Below are 23,133 nucleotides of genomic sequence, written 5' to 3' on the forward strand. Positions count from 1 at the left end.
GTTGTCGGAACCCAGAGATCATGCGTCCTACAGTGACAGGATCCAAGGCACTTTGCGGCCAAGGAGAGTGTATAGGTACCTCTCAGAGATCAGACGTCTTAGAGAGGAGGGTAAAACTCAGATATCAGGCGTTCTTGAGAGTGGCGAGGTATTTTGCAGAGCCCAGACGTCCTAGAGAGTGGTAAAGATAAATAAGCTCTTAAGTATAGGTGATGTAATGATCAATCGGTAGAGAGACGATTTTGTGGTAAATAAGAATTCGTAATTTCGTTATAAAAATATGGGTAAAGCGGGATAAAATAGGTGAATAAAAATTCAGTGTAAGAACATTATTTTCCTTAGCAATTACAATTAGTTACCTTTTATTTCACCTTAATTTCCACTCATCAATCATGACATGAGCTCATGCATGACTATATTAAACAATATTTGAGTTTTTAAAAGTAACACACTGCATCCTCAATAAATAAAAGTATCATATACAGGGAAAAAAACAGACACAGAGAATATTAATAGAAAAAAATAACTTTAATGTTCACAGTTTACTTATGCAAGTAATACATAATTATTTCAATGCTTTCTGGTGTTAAATTTGTTCTTTTGTCGGTGAGTATGTCGTAAGAAGAGAGAGAGCCCTCTCCACATCAACATTCGAAACTGATATGTACACTCATGTCCAAAATTATTGTCGCATATCTATAAATATGTTGTAGGAATATAATTTGATAATGAATTCTCCCGATATTTCTTATAATCTTAGTATGTGTATAATCGGCAAAGACATGTATGTAGCAAATTTCATGTCAAAAGAGCAGTAAATAAGAACAATAAAACGAAAATAAAATTTTCTTTTTCCATTTAGCAACATTTTGTTTTACTCACTCTAATTTTTGTATTTATAATTCTTTTCCTATGAAATTTACCACAAATATTCATTTCCCGATTATACACATAGTATCAGTATTAAAAGTATCCTGCAAAATCATTATCAAATTATATTCTTACAAGAAGACAGTTATAGATATGCGACAATCATTTTGTACATGAGTGTACATTAGTTAGAAACACTTTCCAGCGATTTCTGAATGCTCATCTAACATAGCCCGCAACAATCCTTCCACACTATGCACTTACCAGTAGATACCGATTGGAACTCATTTTGTAACTACATCTAAAATTTCAAAAATTCATGGTGGTCTTTTTTTTTTCAGAAATGGGAATTTTCATCAATTATCAGAAAAGTTACCATCAGGTTTTTGTAAGTTTGAGCTAGGGAAGATAAAATAATGATGTCAATGTCTTAAAGATCTCACCAGCTGGATCCTATTTAAGCATGTCAGTCAGTTTGTTGTTGAATACCATTCCAACTTCTTTGAACTTCTTTTCGGCACTGAGGGCGCGGTGGCTCAGTGGTAGAGCGTTCACCTCCGGCGTTTGGGGTCCCTGGTTCGATCCCAGCTCGCGCCGTGTGGACTTTGTGGTGGACAAACATCGTGCTCGTGGGTTTTCTCGTGGTTCTCCCGTTTCCTCCCACTTTCTTCATTCCACCATTTCACTCATCTCTCATCATCACCGTTCCCTTTAGTCTAACCGGCATAACCGTGGGACGTAAAACTTAAAGATTTCATTTCATTTTTTTTCGGCACTGTTCTTTCTTCACTCAACTCACTTTTCTTTTCTTTCTTTCTTAAATGTAGGTTGTGCCACAAGTTTATATTCCGACATCAGTTCATTTACTTTTGGAATAACTTTATAGCCCAAAAGGATGTTGGGATTTTCGAAGCAAGTTATCAAGTCAGAAGTGAAAGCACAATGTTCTTTGATAAATGTAGCCCCACAATGCACAGATTTGACACTAACTTCCGACAAATTGTGAAAATAATGAACGCTCTCCGCATCACTTTCCACACTTTTGAAATACTCAACCAAATCAATTCCATCGGGTGACGACTGGTAAAGGGAAAAGTTTTGCTTCTTTGTCACCAAGAAAACAGACAAACTAAGGGAGGGCTGGTGCCAGACATCCGGCAATCCCATATTTCATTGTGGTACACAAACAACGAACTAGAAGTTTTTACTCACGGTCAAGTATGCAGAAGGAAGAAATAATAGTAATGAATAAATCGTAAAAGCGTCGAAAAATGGTCTTTTACGTAAATTTCGTGGAATATCGAGATTTGTTGCAAATGTTGCGTTTAATCGCGAGCGTTATATGGCCTGACAAATAGTGAATGTATATATATATATATATATATTTTAAGTACACATTATTTTCATACAAAACTGATACATTTCGCGTTTTCGCGCGTCACCAAAAAATCGTGTCTATCAATCGGTGGAGATTTGATGCCTTCTGCGATGTGCTGACTCCTTTTATCCGGAAATGTTGACGACTCCGTTAATCTTCATCCGTTGACGATGACTTTGTGATTGTTGTCTAAAGTATGTTTACAACCAGCACTTGGTGTTGGGCGCAAATGTAGAACCTTGGACCTCCGTGGCGTAAATAAAAAATAACCCAATGGGTTGTGTTTTGGTTGGAATTCGACATAAAAAAAATTAAGCTTGGTCATTTTCATAACATTTGATATAACAATTTCACCAAAATACATATAAAAATAAAGTTGAGATTAGAAACGATCAACAGTTGTTCCGTCCTAAGCAGGATCAATATAATATAGTACATTATCTCCCTCAGAGAAGAGGCTCCCGAAGTTTTGGCGTTTTCAATTAGTATTTATACATTAGGCCACTGATAGTAATGGCCGTAGTATATTGTGGAGAGGCTTGCACGTCATTTGGACACGTTAAACGAAATAAGTCCATTGGAGTGGGTTAGAGATATCGATGGAAGACTTAAGTCTTCCTGCGGGTTGGTTCCTGACACGTTGATATAGTAGGGTGGCCAGATTCTGACAAACGAAAAGTAGGACACAAGTATAATAGTATATGATAGTTTACTGCGTCAGTAATACGCATGTGCTTATTACATTTAACGCAAACATTAAGCTAATCATTCGTTTTTGTTAAAAAGAATTACTGAACAAAATTATTGAAGGAATCCAACACAACTCCAAATGCTTTGATGAATGACAAAGTGGTTTATTTTTATGAACGTACAGTGAAACTTCGTGTAGGGCTAAAGATTTTTTAAAATCTTATTTTCGGAGCGTGGGATTATTTTAAGGATTGAAGGAAAATTTACCAGCACGAGGGAACTACTAGTTAACTTGGTTACATCACTGTCGTAAGTTGAGAAAATAAACCTTTCTTACCTTATCGATTTCTCAGCAAGCCCTTCTCAGTAAAAACAAGGGTTCGTTCATTGTTCTCCTTCCCTAATCTTTTGAGGTGTGTTAAAAAAACACAGCGGTTCATCATCCAGGAAAAGAGTGCCTGTGATTCAAAATATTGTGAATAAAGAATGAAACATTAAAATATTGCAAATAAGTTAACTCAGGACATTTCAGACAAGAAGGATATTTCTCAATTTTCTAGGTGTCTTCGCAACACACAGGACAGCTCTTTGAAAAACAGTACTGTACTGCGAAAATCAGTACATCTGGTCACTCTAGATATAGAATACATAGCAACACTAAGAATAGAACGACTATGGCGGTTGTTGTAACGATCGGAAGAAGTGTATAAATTCTGTAAGAGTTTGTCAAATGATGAGTCTGCATTTCTAGACATTCTGTATATAATTTATGGGCATGATGTCATTAATAATTATATAGGTCGCAGCAATGGAAGCGAAGACGTGTTGGTGTCTTCATGTAGAACGTTAACTTGATGCGGAAGAAACAGGAAATGCTAAAGTTGCAATTTTATTCGTTAAATGGAATTGTAATTTTGCAGGCACTCTGAATGACAGATAGTAGTGAGGCGTGGAAGGAGAGGACGATCGAAAAGCGAAGTATCCATTTTAGTGTCATCTTAATGGTAAGTACGCGATGGTTATCACTTAAAGATTAACCATACCATATATTGTATGTCTGTCAGTTTAATCTTGTTTTCAACCTCCCCTTTTTCTTCTTCCTTTCTGCTATATTGATCATTTTATTTTTTCTTATGGTTATTCGCTGTCATTGTCGTAACGCTTTATTCTATGATAAAGGATATTTTTTTCTACAGAAAAAGAATACAAAAATTTTTGTATCACTAACTAATTCAGCTTATTAGATTGCAAATTGTATTCCTAAACACTATTTCAGACATATTGAATACATCTATTAATTCACACTTTTCTTCAATATTGTTGTAGTAAGAGCTCATTCTCCATAAAGGAGATTTATATAGGATGTCAGTACGTGCTTTCTTACAGTACAGGAGACTACTATTGTTCAACCTCGTTTTAAACGTTGGAACTTGCAGAAATATATTAGAAGTTAGTTCTATGCAATCGATTTTATCTAATATTTTATACAGAAAAACTAAATCATTAACAAACCTACGTTGCTGTAATGTCAGTATATTGAAGTTATTTGCTAGTTCTAGGTATAATATATATGCGGGATACAATCCATTTTTTTTATACATCAATAGTTTCAAAACCTTGCACCGTACTCTTTCAATCATTTGTGTATACTTTGCATTATGAGGAGTCCAAATAACACAAGCGTATTCCAGTTGAAGTTTTATATAGGAATAATATAATTTCAAGATTGTCATTTGACTACGGAAGTCTTTACTTACACGACAAACAAAATCAATAGTCTTACACGGTGTATATGCATTGCTTCCAATAGTTTCGATGTGATTTCCGGAAGTCAGATTTGGATCTAAGGTGACACCAAAGTCTTTAATAGTTTCTAGGCTACAAAGCTCTACCCAATCAGTAGTATAATCATAATTTATATATTTTTCTTTTCTAGTAAATATGATAGTTTTGCATCAATAACTTTGCATTTAGTTAACTGATTCATACTAGCTTTGCTATATTCAATAACTTACATTAAAATACAAATGCTGAGCAAAGCGCCGTTTTGTTACAAAATAATAAATGTGACAGTTTCGGATATTTAACATATCCTTCTTCAGGCACTATCGAAAAAAATCTGTCCGAAGAAGAATATGTTAGATATCCGAAACTGTCACATTTATTATTTCATAATAAAACGGTGCTTTGCTCAGCATCTGTATTTTATTGCATTTAGTTATGTTTAGACTAAATTTATTCACATGGCACCAGTATTTTACATTTTCCAAATCTGCCTGGAGGTTTTTACAGTCTTCTAGTGATTTGAGCATATAATTTAAGTCATCTGCATAGAGTAAATATGTGAATTCTTAATGTACTTGTGCATGTCATTAATAGTTCTGAGTAATAATAAAGGTCCAAGGTTTGATCCTAGTGGAACTCCTGATGCAGCATTAAAATTGCTGGAGATATTTCCTTTGTAAGCTACAGCTTGTTTACAATTGCGTTAATAATGATGTAAAAGGGAAGAAAGTTAACTTTTTGGCTAGGGTAAAAGCTAATCTGTGTATGTCGTTTCGAAATAGGCCCTATTCCTTTTGCTTCTCGTGAGCCTTCAATAGATTTTGTTTCTCTCTTATTTTAATTAGGTGGTCTCTGTCAATTTGTAATTTGGGAGTTGTTAATAGTTGACAGTCGAAAATCGTTTGTGGCTCGTACCCATATAATAAAAAAGAAGTTTGATTTCTTTGTCCCTGACTGTATAAATGTGTTTAGAGCAAATGTGATATGTGGCAACAGTTTTGGGTATATTTCTTGATTTTGCTAGACAAAGTATTGTAATGAATTCTGCAGTTTTGTTGTTGACTTCAACCAGGCCGATGTCTCGGTGATTAAAAGCAGAATTTGCATTTAAAATTGTATGTTTTTGCTAAATTTCGTAGTTTCTTCGCACTATGTAAGGGATGATGATGCAAAGTAGGCATTGGAAAGCGCCGAAGCGTGATATATCTTCGAGTAAAAATTGTTCAATTGTCTTCCGTTATGTTATTAACAGCTTTCGTTACTACATAGCGAATGTTTATTTCTGTAGGCACCAAAATATCACCTTCCTTTCTTCAGCCGGAAATAGTCCCTGGGCGTCAAAGATCCATCTTCGCCTATAAGATCGGACGGGTGGTGTAACAATGCTGCTTTTAGGTAGCTTTTTGAGTAGCTAACACACTTGACACCTTTTGATTTTAAAAGCTAGATATGACTTCGTATTTGGCATACAATATTTGTTGAGATCAGTTTTACTAAAGCGAAAATGAAACGCTGACGGATGCCGATGAATTAAATCGAACCATTGACCTGATCAATTTTTCGGTATACATAAGAGATGGAGTAATCCTAATTCTGCATGTTTTTGTGTATATTAAATCAAGTTGTCTTTTAAACGGATGTATTTAGCAGCTCTTAGCGTGAATTTTTTGCAGGTTCTTTCCTTTCTAAAGCCGCAGTTATATGTTCGTCTGAATAATCCTGCATTATTGTTCTCCCAGATTTTCGAACGGTTGTTGATGTAGGTGACACCGTAGTCTAGTGGTTGAGAGCGTTGGACTCACGTCCACGTGGTCATGGGTTCGATTCCCGGCTGGTGCTTCCCGATTTTCGGCGTCCATCCAGTGTCGTGAGGCAAACTGGAGAGCCAAGATGTGATGGCCACTAAGTCTAGAAAGCTCCTGATACGCCGGTTAGTGTCAGGGCGACGCAGCGCGCCACGTGCTGCGCCAGTCGCTGACAGATGGCGTTGGAGCGGCTCAGGCCATCAAGATGGGCTGCTATGGCAAGTAGTTTTCTTTTTTTGGTGATGAATTTAATAATGGGATCTTCTAACGTATTTGAGCAATAGGCATGCAAATCTTCGGGTACTTAGTTCGTGTCGCCTTGGTTATTTTTATATTTACTATTTACGTTTAGTTCTAAACGGTTAATAACATCAACTGAATGCTTTTTCCCTTCTATATGACAAATTTCGAAATTGTAGTCGGCTAGAAAAAGTTCATCGTGTGTAATTTGCCTACTTTGTCAGGTTGCGTTGTAGAGATGTTGGCCATTTGCGTCTATGAATAATTTAAATTTCTAATTAAGTAAAAAATATCTAAATCTGCGTAAAGCATAGATAATTCCGTACAATTCTTTTGCCAAACGGAACTTTTAATTTCGGCTGCACTATGAAACAACTTTTCTTCGGGTGTTCGTGATTTGTAACAAGGCAAAAGTCCTCCGACCTGAAATATACTGGCATCTGTGTACACTAATATATAATGTGTTGTCAAAATGATTGAAAGGATTGTGCGTTCACACCGTTATGTTTTAATTTTTTTAATAATTCTTATGTTGAATTCCATTTAAATTTTGAATTTTTGGAAAGAAGTTGCTGAATGGATCGAATTTGGTAGTAAAGTTTATAACCGTAGAGCCCAAGTCATAGGACGTTATTAAGAAAATTTTTAACTTTTTAAATGAACCTCGTGTAAAAGCAATTAAAAGAATGTTTCTTTTCGCAAACAGACGAATGTGTGTTCGTGTTGCTCCTGAGACGCCTAAACCCTCTTGCCTCTCCAAATATGGTGTTGAAATGCAACGTAGAGAGCAAATTTCCGCTCTGTGCATTCCACTAAACCATCTCTTCGTTAATTTTAGCTCTTACATCAGTTGGTTGCGTTGCCTTTCCAACAGGGAGTCTCCCGACTAGCAGTAAAAGAGCCAGTCTAACGTGAACTTCATGACAAACAGCAACGTACAACCATTTAGTGTCTAAAAATTAATATATTTATATTGCTAGTGCAATATACTAACAGTGGAACGACGATCAAGCGTACTATGTAATTTACATAAATTTATAAGTCTTTCAACAATAAAATATCGTTAAAAAACGTATTACTCTAAAAAAAATGCAAAACGGTACAAGCCAGAAGCATTCGCAACGACTCTCGAAAGTTAAATTGAAACCCGCCTAAAAAGAAGACATAAAATGGGAAAACAATGAAAATTCAATCTTCCAACTTTGAGTGCATACCCCTGGAACCGCACAGAAATCTTTTCATCCATATCAATGTGAGCGACCAGTGAAAGTGCGAAACAACGGAAACAAATAATGTAGTGAGTTGTAACTGGTAGCCGGCAACATCCGCGATCGTAGTGAGGATTATTGTGCCAAGTGTAAAATTGCAGTATTATATTTAAATTGGTTAAATCGAAGTGTGAAAATGTAATCTAATTTGTGTCAGTGTAATTAATTAAAGTTAAAATATCAAAATCGTACGTATCCTTTCACAAGAATCTACCATAATAATTATAATGGTTTAAATCTATGTTTAAAGATCTAAGAGAATTTAATTTACTTTTTCTTTCCAGCATAATTAGATTAATGCCTATGCAACTCAATAATATTTGTATTATTGAATTGTATCGGCATTAGAGAGAGAATTAAAATCTGCCTTTAATATCATTCCCAGAATGTTCTGACCCGAACTCTGTGTTCCGAACCGTACTGTCCAGTGGCTATATTGTCAGTTTTGGTAGAAGTTCCGAACCAACATTAAGCCTAAATAGAGACTAACAACGAACCCTATACTGTTATATATGGCTAAATCCGGACAGAAACGATACTGGACGAATGTATACTATTATAAGTTCTTAATGTGGCTTCGGAGATACGAGCAGGATTTTATGAAACTCTTAAGAATTCTTTTAGTAGTGTGTTTCATGAAGTTCCGAATTATATTAGCTATTTTGGGTGAAACGCTAATTTTTCTGCAGAAAGCCAGACCCTAATTCTTCTAATTCATTGTATATTTAAATGCATCTTCTTTGGATTAGCACGAAAATAATGTTTCCGCAGTCGTTGGAGTAGTAATTTCATATGTTCCCATGTATATGAGGCATTAACTAGTCATCAGCGAATGAGGTGATACGTTTCGGTAAAACGTCCAGTATCATTTTAGTTGCTGTAGATAACTCCAGAACGCTTGTCTTTGACCCATGATGTACCTTTCGAATTATAGCTTTGCGAGTATGATTCACCTCAAAAATCATGTATTTAGGGTTCTTTGGATGCAATAAAATCTGAAAATAAGATTCGTTTAAGTCATTTTTTTTTTTCTTTCAACATGTGTTGATTGACACGATATGTACAGATATTTCGCATAACTGTTACAAGCCTGTAAATTTAACAGTAGACTAAATTCTTTAGCGTTTGATTTTTTTGCTATGAATAAAAAAGATGGACAACTGATAGTGCGTGTCTTTTATAATGTTTGCATCTAATAGCTGTTGTATCTGTTTATCAATTTGGTCCCGTATTCCTAATATAATAAGCGGGGAACGATGATGAAGCACTTTTATCTGTCCGTGTCTTATGTACATAACCCCTAGAATAACAAATATCTTCTGAGCTGTATGAAAATACATCTCTGTATTTGTACAAGTTCTGTACATTGATATATTAATGTTCTGATAAGTGAGGGTTTATATCTAAGAGATCGACGTTGAATGTTTTGGTAGTTTATTTTAATCTTTCCTGTATTTCTTGTTCAAAATTCGTGTCTTCTTTTATTTTCTCTTATGTATTTTGATAATTTGCTTTAATCTTTCCTCTATTTCTTGTGTTCGAAATTGGTGTCTTCTTTTATTTTCTCTTATCCATTCTGATAGAACATTCTTCCGTGTTGTTTTCTGTATATGCCAGTGGAATTCTTTTATTCAAGGTGGTAACACGTGGCGTGGACTTCGAAATTATTAACGATAAAGATCGTTGGCTGGTTGGAACTTTTATTGTCATTCCAATCCATATCCTAATTCGTGTTTCAAATGGTATTGTAAGTTGAAGTAAATCTTTCCGAGACCACAGCGACAAAGAAGACCCTGGGTCAATAATCACTGGCAGACTGCAGAACTCGGAGAGCTCAGGTGTCATAGAGAGTGTAGGTGATGGTCAATCGGTGAAAATTAATAATGCCTTTTGCAATGTGTTGGCTCCTGTTGTTGACTTGATTAATCTTCGTCACTTAACGATCGTTGACGATATCGTCTTTGTGATTGTCGTCTGAAGTTGTTTACAGCCAGCACATGTAGAACCTTGCAACATGCTTTTCGAGGTTCTTAGATCAAATTCAACTTCTTTGCAACAGCACTGGGATATGTTCACTTTCTTTCATTTCTGGTTCATCTCTTGAACATAATACGTTGTTGAATAGATAAATCTTCAGTATTTGATCACGGTTTATAGTAGTTGTGCTATCTTCTCTTTCCAGCACTTCGATTTCCTTCAGTCCATTGCTTATACTCTTTTTTTCCTTTTTAAGGTTCATGTATTCAATTATTTTTCTTAGAAAATTGCTGTTAAACTTTCCTATATCTTTTGTAATCCATTATCATATTGCTTCGCCAAGTACCACATATTCTATTCTAGATAGGATTATCACTATTATTCTTCATTCCTCTTCTTTTTTTCATCAGATATATATATATATTTTTAAGATATTCTCATTCTATTCTTTCTCGTAATACTTCCTATCTTCGTAGCAGTATCCATCAGAATGTTTGTAATTTCCGTTAGCTTCTGAAATATATCTTCTTCGAGTGCGAGTAAACATAAAATATCTTAACGCTGCTATTGAATATTTCTTTCTCCATACGTTTCTGCCGACCTACAAGCTTTGCGATTTTCAAAGGTGAAGTTTACACCGAAGTACTCGATTGTTACTTCCTATGTTGAACCCGTTCAGAATATTTCATTCTTTATCCATGTATCTTCTGCTTGGCATGATGTAGTCCGTTTCACGTATCCTTCCACTTTGGTGTCGCTATGTCCATTTTTGTGGGATTTTCCTAGAAAGAATTCATAACGTAAATCTTGTCAGTTTCGGTGAATTATACTAAGAGGTTCCTGCGTTTGTCTCGTTTGCCATATTCGAAATTTCTTTCTTGATTTTCTATTTGTCTCCTTTTGTTCTTTTCTGGTTCTAAACTATGCAATGATAATATTTGTGTGATTATTTTCTCTGTTATCAAACACTCTAATTTCTTAGTCTTTAGTGTCTTGCACTCCCTCTTCTGGATGGAGTGTAATGAGAGCCTGCAAAGGGTGTCTGATGTCTGACAGAAAGAAGACGCTCAGAATTAGTTGAAGATGTAAAAACGAAATCTTCTAGTTTTATGTCCCACGCTTGTGCCGTGTAGGCTAAAAGAGACGACGATGAGAATGAATGAAATGGTAGAATGAAGAAAATGGGAGAACTCCAAGAAATCCATGGAGTTTATCCACCACAAATACCAGTTACGCGAACTGAGGTCGAACTAGGTACCCCTCGTGAGCCACCATGGCCCATCAGGTGAAGATACGTGGAACCGGCCGGATCTACTACCAAATATCTTTCTTGTACCTCCTAGTAGTGGAGATTTGTATTACACGGTGAAACTTAAAGATTTAACTATGGATAGGATAACGCACAGGTGATTTTTATTCAAAAATCTATAAAATTCTTTCACCAATCGTGATAGGATAAGCAAAGGTCAAAATTTCCCGGAGGTCGTATTGTGACTGAGCAAGGCAACGCTCAGAATCACATGTAGGCAGAGGGTGATAAGACTGCGTAAAGTTCCAGATTTACGTTACTATTCAAAACTGACTATTGAGAAACTTCTATCGTGAGAAGCAAAAGGAAGATCAACCGGAACATCATCGGATTAAGAGAAGTTAGAATGGAGATGAATTAATCGAGGTGAAGTGCGTTCATCTATTTTATTACACAGAGAATCAGAATATGGCAAGACGTGATCAACAGAAGCTGAAGAGGAATAATTTGGACATAGTATATCTAGTCAAATAGCAAGGCTTGTCATCAAACTCTCCTGTGTATGTCGAAGATGCTCGAAAAAATTTCTTCTGATATAGGCGCAAGTTCCGAAAACAAACGATACAACAGACAAATACAACTTGATACATAAACGTATATGTTTCAACGTATAAACGTATATGCTTAAATTAGTTAGGCGTCAGACTCGAATTTTCAGTCGCACTGATACCCTGGTGCCCAGAAACTTTCGAACTTTGTGTGATAAAAAAAAAAGCGAATCTATGTATCGCAGAATCAAGTAAGCTTAGAGTACCCTTTAGGAGTAGTTTCCCCCCCCCCCCCCATGGATCCGCCACTATTCTGCGCTCAGTCAGTTTGACTGCGACATTTGCTCAGTGTGCACGTGAAAACTTTATCTTGTGCGTTACAGTGCTTTTGTGTATTGCTAAACGATAAATGTACCATTACTTAATCTTGTGCGTTATTATTAAGAGAGTTTTACGAATGGCTAGTGCAGTCACACATGGTAGTGATGAAAAGTAACTTTTCAGACTATATGTCCTTTTTGATCCACTTTCTTACAGAGTCCAAAAGAGAGGTTTTCACATTTCGTACGGATTCTTCGCGACTTGCCTTCTGTTTTACGTCCGTATAATTACATGGTTTCTCCATTGATCGATACTCGTTGTAGTAGTGCGTTTAGTCCATTGCTGTAGTAGATCTTTCCGTTAATAGTCCATTTGGAAACCATACATATAGATCCCTTTTTTTATCCAGATTTCTGCAACTTTTTCACCGATTACCTTAATAATGTTGTACACTGGTTTAAGAGAGACATAACAATTTTCATGTCGCAATTACTAGTAGTGGCACATGACACATCTCCTGCCATATTTGATTGGTCGGAATCGAAAAACATCAAATTGCTGTACAAATCATGTGCAAATCGTGCATTTAACGTTGAATCTCTTGAAGAGTTCTCAATCGTTCAGGAATTTTATTAGCTTGTTCTAATCAGCATGAACTGGTCTTTCAAATATCATGCTTAGCTTCTCTGCAGGAGAGTGCTTTCTCCCGAACTTCCCTTGTTAGTGAGCGCCAATCTGACAAACTGACGGACACTATAACTAACTTTTGAAAAAATCCAACCAATTAACTGCGGTGGGGTCCCGAAGGGGTGATACGTTGTGGGGCATTATGAGGTGTTGCAAGAATTAATCGACAATTTTCTCTTCTCTATTGCATCGTACATTTTCTAGGTAACTTATTAAGACAGTGGGTTTAAAGCAATGATACATTATGCTCTACTGTGAGTTCACTACCTATGCCCTCACTACCCACCTTCATATAGTTCAAGATTAAACTTCATCTTTCTCCGTAATTGGTCGCTATACCTGTTTTTGCTTCTTTGATGCTTAAATTTTGTATAATTCTCTCAATTTTCCATCGATTTTGTACTTCTAGGAGCCGCCTGCGGAACTTATCCCAACAAAATAATAGAACGTTTAATGTTTAGCAATACACGAAAGCAGTGTAACGCACGAGATAAGTTCTCACGTGCACACTGAGCAAATGTTGCAGTCTGACTGACTGAGCGCAGAAAAAATTGCCTGCCTGACAACAAAAGACGTTGCTCCACCCCGTTCGACACTCTCCTCTATTTCTGGACTTGTAAATAAGGTGTGTTGCACAACGTCATCCACACTTCAAACAGAACAAACGAGGTAAGTAATTGCAAAGGAATATAAACAGGCAAAAGAAAGAAACCGGAGGAAGATCGAAACAAAACTTATAACTGTTGCGTATTTATACGCGAAGAGGAAAAAAACCAGCTAATTTAGAAGACACATATCACCCAAACATTACTTAATCAAAGCTTATGTAGGCATTTACAACATTAAACATGAATATATATGTACGTACAGAAAAAAATCCTATATTAAAAAATTTCAAAAATCTGCGTTTTTGCGGAATTTCAAGCACTTTCTGCAAATCAAAGTACTGACCTAAAAATCTCAACTTTTTGTGTGAACTTAGTGCCTTTCCGCACTACCTATAATCCATAATCGAAAAAAAGTTTCTTTTCGGCCAACCTTATTATACAAGTAATAATGTACGTAGTCATATTGTGAATATGATGGCTTAGTATATTTGATATGTTAGAATGCTAGTATCAAATCATTTATTTTGACGATTGGTTTATTACGGTGGCCAACAGAGATGGAATTTTCGTTCGTAGTTTCGAACACACAGTACAAATATCGCGCTGTACGTAGTCATCTATGAAGTAAAGTATCTTCAATTATCGGCTCACATTCAATAAAATAATGTAATCTTTAGAACAAAAAAGATCATAGATGGCACCTAGTGGTAAGTTCACTATGAGTATACAATATCAACTGACAGTGTCATAAAAAATTGAACAGACTAAAAATATTTTACAATTTTTATTTATTCCACGTACAGAGCTGTCCAGAGCTTTAGAGTTCTTCAAACATAAATAAATATTTTATTTGAAAATAATAATGAATAATTTTTACGTACATACAAAATTAATAAAATGACCAGCATTTTAGAAATAAGATCATTTTTGAATCCTCTTGAAGCGCTCGGAAAGCATATTTTACCAAAACATATTTATACACAATATTATTTGCAATGTTAGCACCCTATTTGGTAGTTTCACTCTAAGATTCTGCACTTAACCTAAAAATACAATAACCATAATTCTCTGATCATAACTTAATCTTTGGAATTTCTCAAATGCGTATTGCATCTAAGGACATTTGACATATATATGTATATACATAGATGAGAGTATTCTTTCTCCTCGTTAAAATTAATTATTATTGTTATTATTATCAGTAGTGGTGGTATTTTTAAACTTTCATTTCACGCACCTGTCAAATATACTTATTCCGATGTGGGGGACTTAAATGAACATTTTGACAGTTAGAAAATCAGTTTCACTGCAAAACAAACACTTGCCAAATGCATTAAAAGTGAGAGTAAACTCACTTATGATTGGCTTACATTCTTCTTTTTTATTTTTGCTTCATAAAACTTACACCTTCGAAATAAAAAAAAAAAAAAATCTTTGGCATCCATTCTTTCCGTATAAGTGTACATATATATATTCTTATATATACCATATATTCAGTATTTATATAGCTTCTCTGTAGTTTTGTTTCGCTAATCAGAACATAATATCCCTGTCAGATAGGTACAGATCCATTCACTGATTCAGTGCAAAAATATTGTGTTCTCATTCACACATTAGGTGTCACTGCGGCCTTCCTACTTTAAAAATGATGTATTATTATCTGTGTTCCATCTTGAAATTTTTATTGTATTGAAGTGGCTCATACTACCACATTATTACCACACGAGTAACAATAATAATACTTAAACAGAAACCAGGGGAAGAAAAAACAAATTACATTACATACTGAATCTGTACGTACAGAAATCAGACAAAATTACGCAGAAAAATAACGTGAGTGTTTTTATATTATATGTAGCATATAGATATACGTTGTTCGTTTTCATGATACCACACAGGAATTAACACAACACGACATTTGATTAAACGTTGACGTGAACCAGTTAAAAAGAATTTGAAGAAGAAAGTATCAAGAAAAGCTTTTGATTCCTTTGGAGTTATTTCATTTTTTCTCTTGTATTTATAAATTAAATTAAACTTTGAGAAATTATCACTAACCGCTATATACTCTTTTGTCTTCCTCTGAATTGCCCGTACACCATGGAATGACCGTAAGTCATTTACACTTTTACATATGTACAAGTACATTGCGGAAGCAAACTATATAAATTAAAATGTACATATTTCATTCCCCAAGCTAGGATAGCAGTCTTTCTGCTTTGATATTTTATTTTCTCAGCATTTTTAAGAACCATTACTCTCGTTCGCAGTGGTCAACAAATTAATAAAGCATATTTAGTAGCACATTATGACTAGATATCATTAATTATGTCCAAAGCACACTATGATTAATATACTTTTTTCTTTTTTAATACAGCAACACGAAGTGTAAGATTTGAGAATAAATAAGCGAAAAACAATCATCATCATCATCAACTAAATAATTTCAAAAATATCGATCATTGGTTCTTACATGTTCCATTAGATAGTAGAGACGTGAAACAAAGGCAAGAAGGTTTTTTTTTTTTTTTTTTCCTTTTGTTTTACAAGAAGCTTCATAACTTTTATAAGTTGTGATGCTATACATGAGAATATCAATCAACCTTGTACAAAATCCAGTATTAATAACATCATCGGACAGTTTTTCTTTTAATGTATGTTTCTGTTTTGTATTGTTGTTCACTAAACATTTCAATGACACTATAGGATAGCCACATTACTGAACATCACTCAAGCTGCAGAGGTTTTTTGTACAAGGAGTGATCTTCATAAAAACGAGTCCTCTGGAGAATGTTTTCTTTTTAACCACAAGCTATTCTCTCAAATAAAGGGATTGCGACAATCTGTCTCATTTGGGAATATTGGCTTGTCCATTCACACTCGTTTGAATCATAGGTCGTCTTCGGGATAGTTTGGATCTGAAAAGAGTGAATATATCATTAGCTCCCGCTGTCATATTACAGCTCTGTAATCTTCGTGAAAACATTCTTCATTAAGAAACCTTGACTTTATTTATTTATTTATTTATTTATACGCAATATATTATATAAAAGAACGGAAGAAGAACATTGGATGATCTACTATTCAGAACATCATATTATGGACAATATAGTGTTTTATTAATTCGAAGGAAAAAGTTTAGACTCGTTCAAAACTATTTTCGTCAGTAATTTCTAAATAAACTAATCAACTACGGATCAACATTTCCTACTTTAATTCACTTTCTATTTAATTTGCACAAATTGAACTATATCTCCTTCACTGTAAGGAAATTACTGAGAGGGAAAAAAAAAATAGTTTTGAATATGACTACACACTATAAAACTTTGAATTCGTATTAGAAGATAAAAGAGTCGCTCCAAGGCTACCACAGGCCTGATGAGACTTTATACAATTATAAATAAATATAGATGAAAAACCTTTTCTCTCTTTGTCCTTATTTAAATTGTAAAAATCAAGTAGGATTTTCCTATAGCCTTCTCCGTGGAGCGCAACCTTTCAATATGTTGGAGTAATACGAGTAGTGTGAATGTTGCCATAACTATTGTTCTGTCAAAAGAGATCTTTTGGAAAGGTGTGGATGGGTAAGAAGAGCCAGTAAATGTTACTGTTTTTTGTTAGATTTGAGAAGTCCACTTGATTAATTTAGAAGTTTATGAGGAAAGTGGTGATTGTGGAAGTTTGTAAGATGTAATTGAAAATAATAATAATAATAATAATAATAATAATAATAATAATAATAATAAGCAAAGGGTCCTAGCTGAGAATTGGGAATCAATCACTTAAGAACACTGAAGATCATGATATAGTTATTACGGATAACTATTTGGTATTAACAACTGGAACATTCATTTCATCTTTCTTTCATGTTTAAATACTGCTGTTTCGGATCCCACTTTAATAATAAGTCCCATCCTTCATTACTTTCTGCTATAAAGCATTGTATTAATAATAATAATAATAATAATAATGATACAAATATTGCGATCAATATTATCATATGGAATTCTTACCTAATTTGGCCAGCTAGAAGAGGATTTATAGCATACAACCAATCGTGCACCTCCTTGTCTCCCAATGTTTGCAAAAGGAAACCCCTATGTTTCGTTACCACACTGAAAGAGAAATTACGTAACGTGAATATACCATATATATATATATATATATATATATATATATATATATATATATATATATATATATATATATATATATATATATATATATATATATATATATATATATATATATATATATATATATATATATATATATATATATATATATATATATCAATATTCAAAGCATTGAATAGAATATATATAGTTTAAATACACAGTAAATATACGTACTGGGCGTCTGCACGAAAATTTCTAGGCCTAGAAAATTTAAACATTAATTTCTCCTTACACATTTTGTGTTTTTCAGAACCCACTATTGTTCATTTTGATAGTCTTCTACTGTTTCATACCAGGAAAAACGGTATATTACTAAAACGTCTAAATTCGATTCCTTTCCAACTTCTGCATGGTATAAAGTTTAGAAAGATGGAATTAGGTATAAGTATTACCAAACACGTTACTAAGCTTTTTACATGAGTTAACAGCGCTAACTACAACAATCAATAAGGAAACATTACAAAAAGATAAAGAAATCAGTTAATGGCTTTACTTAGAATTAATTTCCATCTCACATATAAGTGATTCTTAAGCCTTTGTCTATATCAAGTTTGTGGGACTACGGTTTTCATACGCCAAACTTTCCAAGGAAAGGATTCGAACAGAAAACCAGATTAAGCTTCTATTTAACATCTATGCTTTTTTTTAATTTATTCACAAAAATTCACCGTAATCCAATAAATTTCCACCTCAGACGTCTACATCAAGTTTGTGAGATTATTTTCCGTCTAACTTTCCACAAAGGATCCAGACTGAAAAGTGGATTAATTTTTTTAGACTTATATGCTTTTTTGTTGTTTGTTTGTTATTCACTATGTCCATCAATAAAGCAAACAGTAATGTTAAATATATTAAAACAATCAACAAGTTTAGGTTGATTGATAATGGTGAGGAGTAACACACCATTCCATTTCATAGTAAATACTATTGATACTAGTAATTGTCATACATTTCTGTTGCATTTGCTGTAAAAATCGTATGAAAATTTCTTCATTATTCTATTGACAATTACTGATAAAACATTTATTTTACTAGGAATTTTCAATGCATTATTAATAGAAACGTATGTTTTAAATAATAAGTGAATACTTAATGTACTGAAATGCTTGACTAGAAGTTATATAGTTTTCAACTAAAAGAGTAACAGTAGCTGACTGACATAAGCAAAAGGTTATGGCACGGTTCGTGAATAATACATTGCAAGAAGTGATTTCGTAAAGGATTTAGACTTCGTTACCTTTGTAAGTTTACAATGAATAGAACGTTATCAATGACAATTTTAATGCATGGATTGGCAAACGAGGTACCACTGAATGGCTAGTGCGTTCACTGGACCTCAGCGCAATGGACTTTTCTGTCTTGGAAATAACAAAGATAAAGTTTTTTTTTTTCGGAAAAATTACAGATTTAAAGCATCTAGAAGAGTGCATTATTTCTGAATTTGATAAATTATTATCTAACAACATTAGTGATGCAATATGTCCTTCTGTCCTTAAAAGATGTAATTTGTGCTTTAAAAATAAAGGACAATACCGAACCCTTGACTTAGGTAATTTAACTTCCTAATCTGACTTAATGTTATGATACGACTCATAATCATTTCATAATTTGGTAGTTGATAAATTCCAAATGCATGTTTGTCAACTGAGTCATAGCATACTCTATATACTAAATAGCATTACAGTAAAATAAGCCCCTTACCTGAAAGTGTTTGGCACCTTAACCATAGCCTGCTGATCTTCTGAATATTCAACCTGCGCAGTCGCCAGATTGATTAATCCTCGTTCTACGGGGTCTTTTTCATCTCGGAAAATGAATACGTATGGCCTTCGGACCACCTTTAAAGAAAAGTCACTTCATACTCAAGTTCACACTACACTGCACTAATGAAAAAAAAAGATCTTAAAGGAAAGGCATTCTATTCTTTTAATACTATTATATATTTTATTAATACTCAATCTCTAACAACAAATAAATAAGTGAAACTTCTAAAAATAATCGTATATCTATCATATTATATATATATATATATATAAAATATGATGTTTCAAAACAATACCGACAATGTTGACACTAAGATAAGATAAAAAGTATAGACCAACCTGGGTGCACAAATGCTTCCTTTCTGAGTTATAGGCTGCAGAAAACATGAAAAAAAAGAATTTTAAAGGTCCATAGCTCCAAAACTATGGGACCTACCGTAATCGGTTCAAGAGTTCACTTAAGAGATAGTATGTGCGCTATCCAAATATCCATGTTTCAGAATCTTGCGTCACTTCCGCAACAAGTTTAAAATGGTAGTTGATGAGTACTTCAAATTATATGCCCGTAGCCAAACTCTTCCTGTAAAAATTGTTGCATGAGTACCTTAGGATTCTGAAACATGGCTTTTTCGATAGAGCACATACTAGTTCTTAAGTGAAGTCTTGAACCGATTACGGTAGGTCCCACAGTTTTGAAGCTATGGACCTTTAAAGTTCATTTTTTCATGTTTTCGGCAACCTATAACTCCGAAAGGAAGCATTTGAGCTCCCAGTTTGTCTTATCTTGGTGTCAGGAATCACCTCCCAAACATTGTCGGTGTTGTTTTGAAACACCCTGTATATATGCACTATGTAATTAGGACAGTTGTCTTTGGAACCGACGATAAGATTTTAAACAGGCTTCACTGTAGAATAATAGATTATGATTGTAGTGTATAAATATGTATCTTTCTCACACGAATACATCACATTTAATCTCTCAGCCATTTACAAACTTTTGAAGTAAATGCATTAATGTTCATTAAAAATGCAGAATTCATAGTCTGAAGTGTTAAATGTTAAATGTAACACCTAACATTAACATGGTAATTCTTCAATTATGTTAAATGTAAATACTGCAGCGAATTCCAACACAAATTTCATCAGAATAGATAAAGGATTTGCAAAATGGTAGAGGTTAAAGTCGCTGAATTACTGTTTGAAAATATGTAATTACTACCAAAACATTTATTGCCAAAATGCTTTCAATAATAATTGCACAAGCTCCGATTTTACTGTTGAGACGAACTCATTTCCAGTTAAAGTATTTCAAGCCAGATAGTTGGGTGTGTTTTCATAACAATGTACAAGATTCTGGATATAGGACTCAAATTTTAAAAATATTTTTCGACAGAATATGGCGTTAAAAATTCAACTGTAGCCGTTATCCTATTCAGGAATCTGGTCAGAGAAAGCACGTTGAATTGGTGACCCATACTCACTCTTTATTCTTTAGTTCACTACTCCTTAACTGAACCAGTTTCTCACTTTTTTTATGCTAGGCCAATAGCATGTCTTCATGGGCCAGATATTCTAACCACTTTATTCTGATTTTGTTTAATTATAAACTATGGTCTTGTTAACCTATACATTTTATTAGACTTCCAAACTACACTATGCGTAAGTATCGAAAGTCTTATAGAACGGGCTTTGTCCGTCCGTCCGTCTGTCGACAGCTATCAGATAGGTATCTCATCCTTACTTTCCATTCTGACATTAGCAAGACGACCAGGGGCGGCTTTAGGATTTTATTTTTGGGTAGGCCCGCTGCCTTGCTTATGGACACATATACACATTTGATTGCTTAATGACAGTAGGAAATTACTTTTACAGTAGTGGCTGATGCTATTTGTTAAATAATTATCTACCATTAATATAAATAGTGGAAAATGTATTTGCTCTTTATTGTATCTTTTAGCGTTTATATATTTTTCAAAACTTTTGGGTTGTCCCGTGCCTACCCGGCCTACCCGCTAAAGCCGCCACTGAAGACGACAGTGCACACAGTATGGTTAATGAAATATAGCCCAAAGTCTTACTCTTTAATTTTTGTTTCACTATAATCTGTGCAAGGATGAGACACATCAATCGATAGGTAACATCAAGTTGAACAAATGAGGTGCTTGAGGACAAATTATCATGCGTAGTTTTCGAGAAAATTTACTATAATAATTGTATAGGGTTAAAAAATAAGTAGTTCGTTATCAATATTTTTTACTCTGTTAGAACGTATTGCGTATTTATTTATTTATGTACTATATAAAAAGTACACTGTTAACTAGTAGTATTGCTTGTAAAGAACTGACTTACCACCCATCGCTTCTTCCAGCCATTTGTCTTCTCTTCCAAAATATTCAGGTAACCCTTCCTGGATACCACCGGACTAATTCTTATCTCTTCTATCTCTGGAACATAGAGAACCAACGAAGGTGACGTCATGCCTCCCTGGGGAGACGTCATTTGAGGACTGGTACGGCCTCCGTGCTCAGAGAAAAGGAAATGTTCGGGAATCATTGGGCGAGCCTTCTCAGGGGATATTAGCCTAATTAAAAGAAATAGAAGGTTAAGCATCACATTAGTCACATTCGGTATTAGAGGTTTTTTTCCCCGAAATTCTGATTTTAAAAGTATGCTTTATTTACAGTATCACTATAAACATTTTTTCATATTCTAGAACTAGAATAAATATTTACAAGCATGCTGTGACCGCAATGCTTGATCCTTATACCATTCATCAGTATTCAGTATATTTAGGAATAGAATGCCTGGGCGTGTAATATAATTTAATGCAGCATATCTATGAAATCTGAGATGAATGACTAATACATTTATCAATAATTATCACAATTGGATAGTCACTTATAGCTTAAAAGAAAACTAATTCAAGCACCTTCAAACACAAAGCATGCTAACGAAGAACTGATTATTCCACTTAGGGGCCGCGGTGGCTCAGTGGTAGAGCCTTCACCTCTGGTGCATCGGGTCCTTGGTTCGGTCCCAGCTCGCGCCAAGTGAGCTTTGTGGTAGACAAACACCGTGTGAGTGGGTTTTCTCGGGGTTCTCCCTCACTTTCCCGTTTCCTCACTTTCTTCATTCCACCATTTCATTCAATTCTCATCATCACCGTCTCCTTTAGCCTAGCCGGCATAATCGTGGGACGTAAAACTTAAAGTTTTCATTTTTGATTATTCAACTTACTCTTGTGATCCTGTTGAAATCATGCTTGACATGAGGCTTGAGTTCATTTCTGATGTTTCTTCTGTTGGGGTAGTATCACTTTCTTTCGCAACTGGACTTTCCTGAAACAAAATTTTAAAAATGCAGTATAATCGATCATTTAGGGAAAAAAAATGTAGCAGATTACTTTCCACTTATTATTTAAGTTAAATTAACTTGAATTAAATTTATTTGACTTTGTAAAGATGGCGAAAACAAAAGCAAACATAACAAAATTGGATAGTTTTTAACACAAGCACATTTTGACGTGTACACTGGAAAACACGTCAGTTACTATAAACATTAGGTGATTTTATTTACCTAGATTGTGAAAAAGACAATAGTGTTCGTTGATTTCTAGGAGTTCTCCCACATTCTCATTCCATATTCTTTCACAATCATTCACTTTTATCAACTATCCATCTCCTTTAGCCTAACTGTGAGACACAGTACTAACACTTCAATTTTATTACTCTCTGATTAGTTCTTACCTTTACTTTTCATGTTGATG

The 23,133-nt window shown here is 34.4% G+C and overlaps 1 protein-coding gene across 9 annotated transcripts in view; it reads right to left on the reverse strand.

Annotated features, from left to right (window-relative positions):
• Positions 1-14,195: 14,195 nt before the first annotated feature.
• The window catches only part of unc-104 (kinesin family member unc-104), a 209,262-nt gene continuing 200,324 nt past the window's right edge, over positions 14,196-23,133 (reverse strand). For all 9 annotated transcript variants that reach the window (XM_081736858.1, XM_081736861.1, XM_081736859.1 and 6 more), the window contains 5 exons: positions 22,605-22,705; positions 21,717-21,948; positions 19,306-19,442; positions 17,440-17,541; positions 14,196-16,344 (listed from right to left, as the gene is read on the reverse strand). In XM_081736858.1, coding sequence (XP_081592984.1) covers positions 16,275-16,344; positions 17,440-17,541; positions 19,306-19,442; positions 21,717-21,948; positions 22,605-22,705 — 642 coding nt within the window. In that variant the 3' untranslated portion in view covers positions 14,196-16,274. The remainder of the gene's footprint in view (positions 16,345-17,439; positions 17,542-19,305; positions 19,443-21,716; positions 21,949-22,604; positions 22,706-23,133) is intronic.

This window comes from Thermobia domestica, chromosome 13, assembly GCF_964235325.1.
Source record: "Thermobia domestica chromosome 13, izTheDome1.hap1.1, whole genome shotgun sequence".
Classification (NCBI taxonomy): Eukaryota; Metazoa; Arthropoda; class Insecta; order Zygentoma; family Lepismatidae; genus Thermobia; species Thermobia domestica.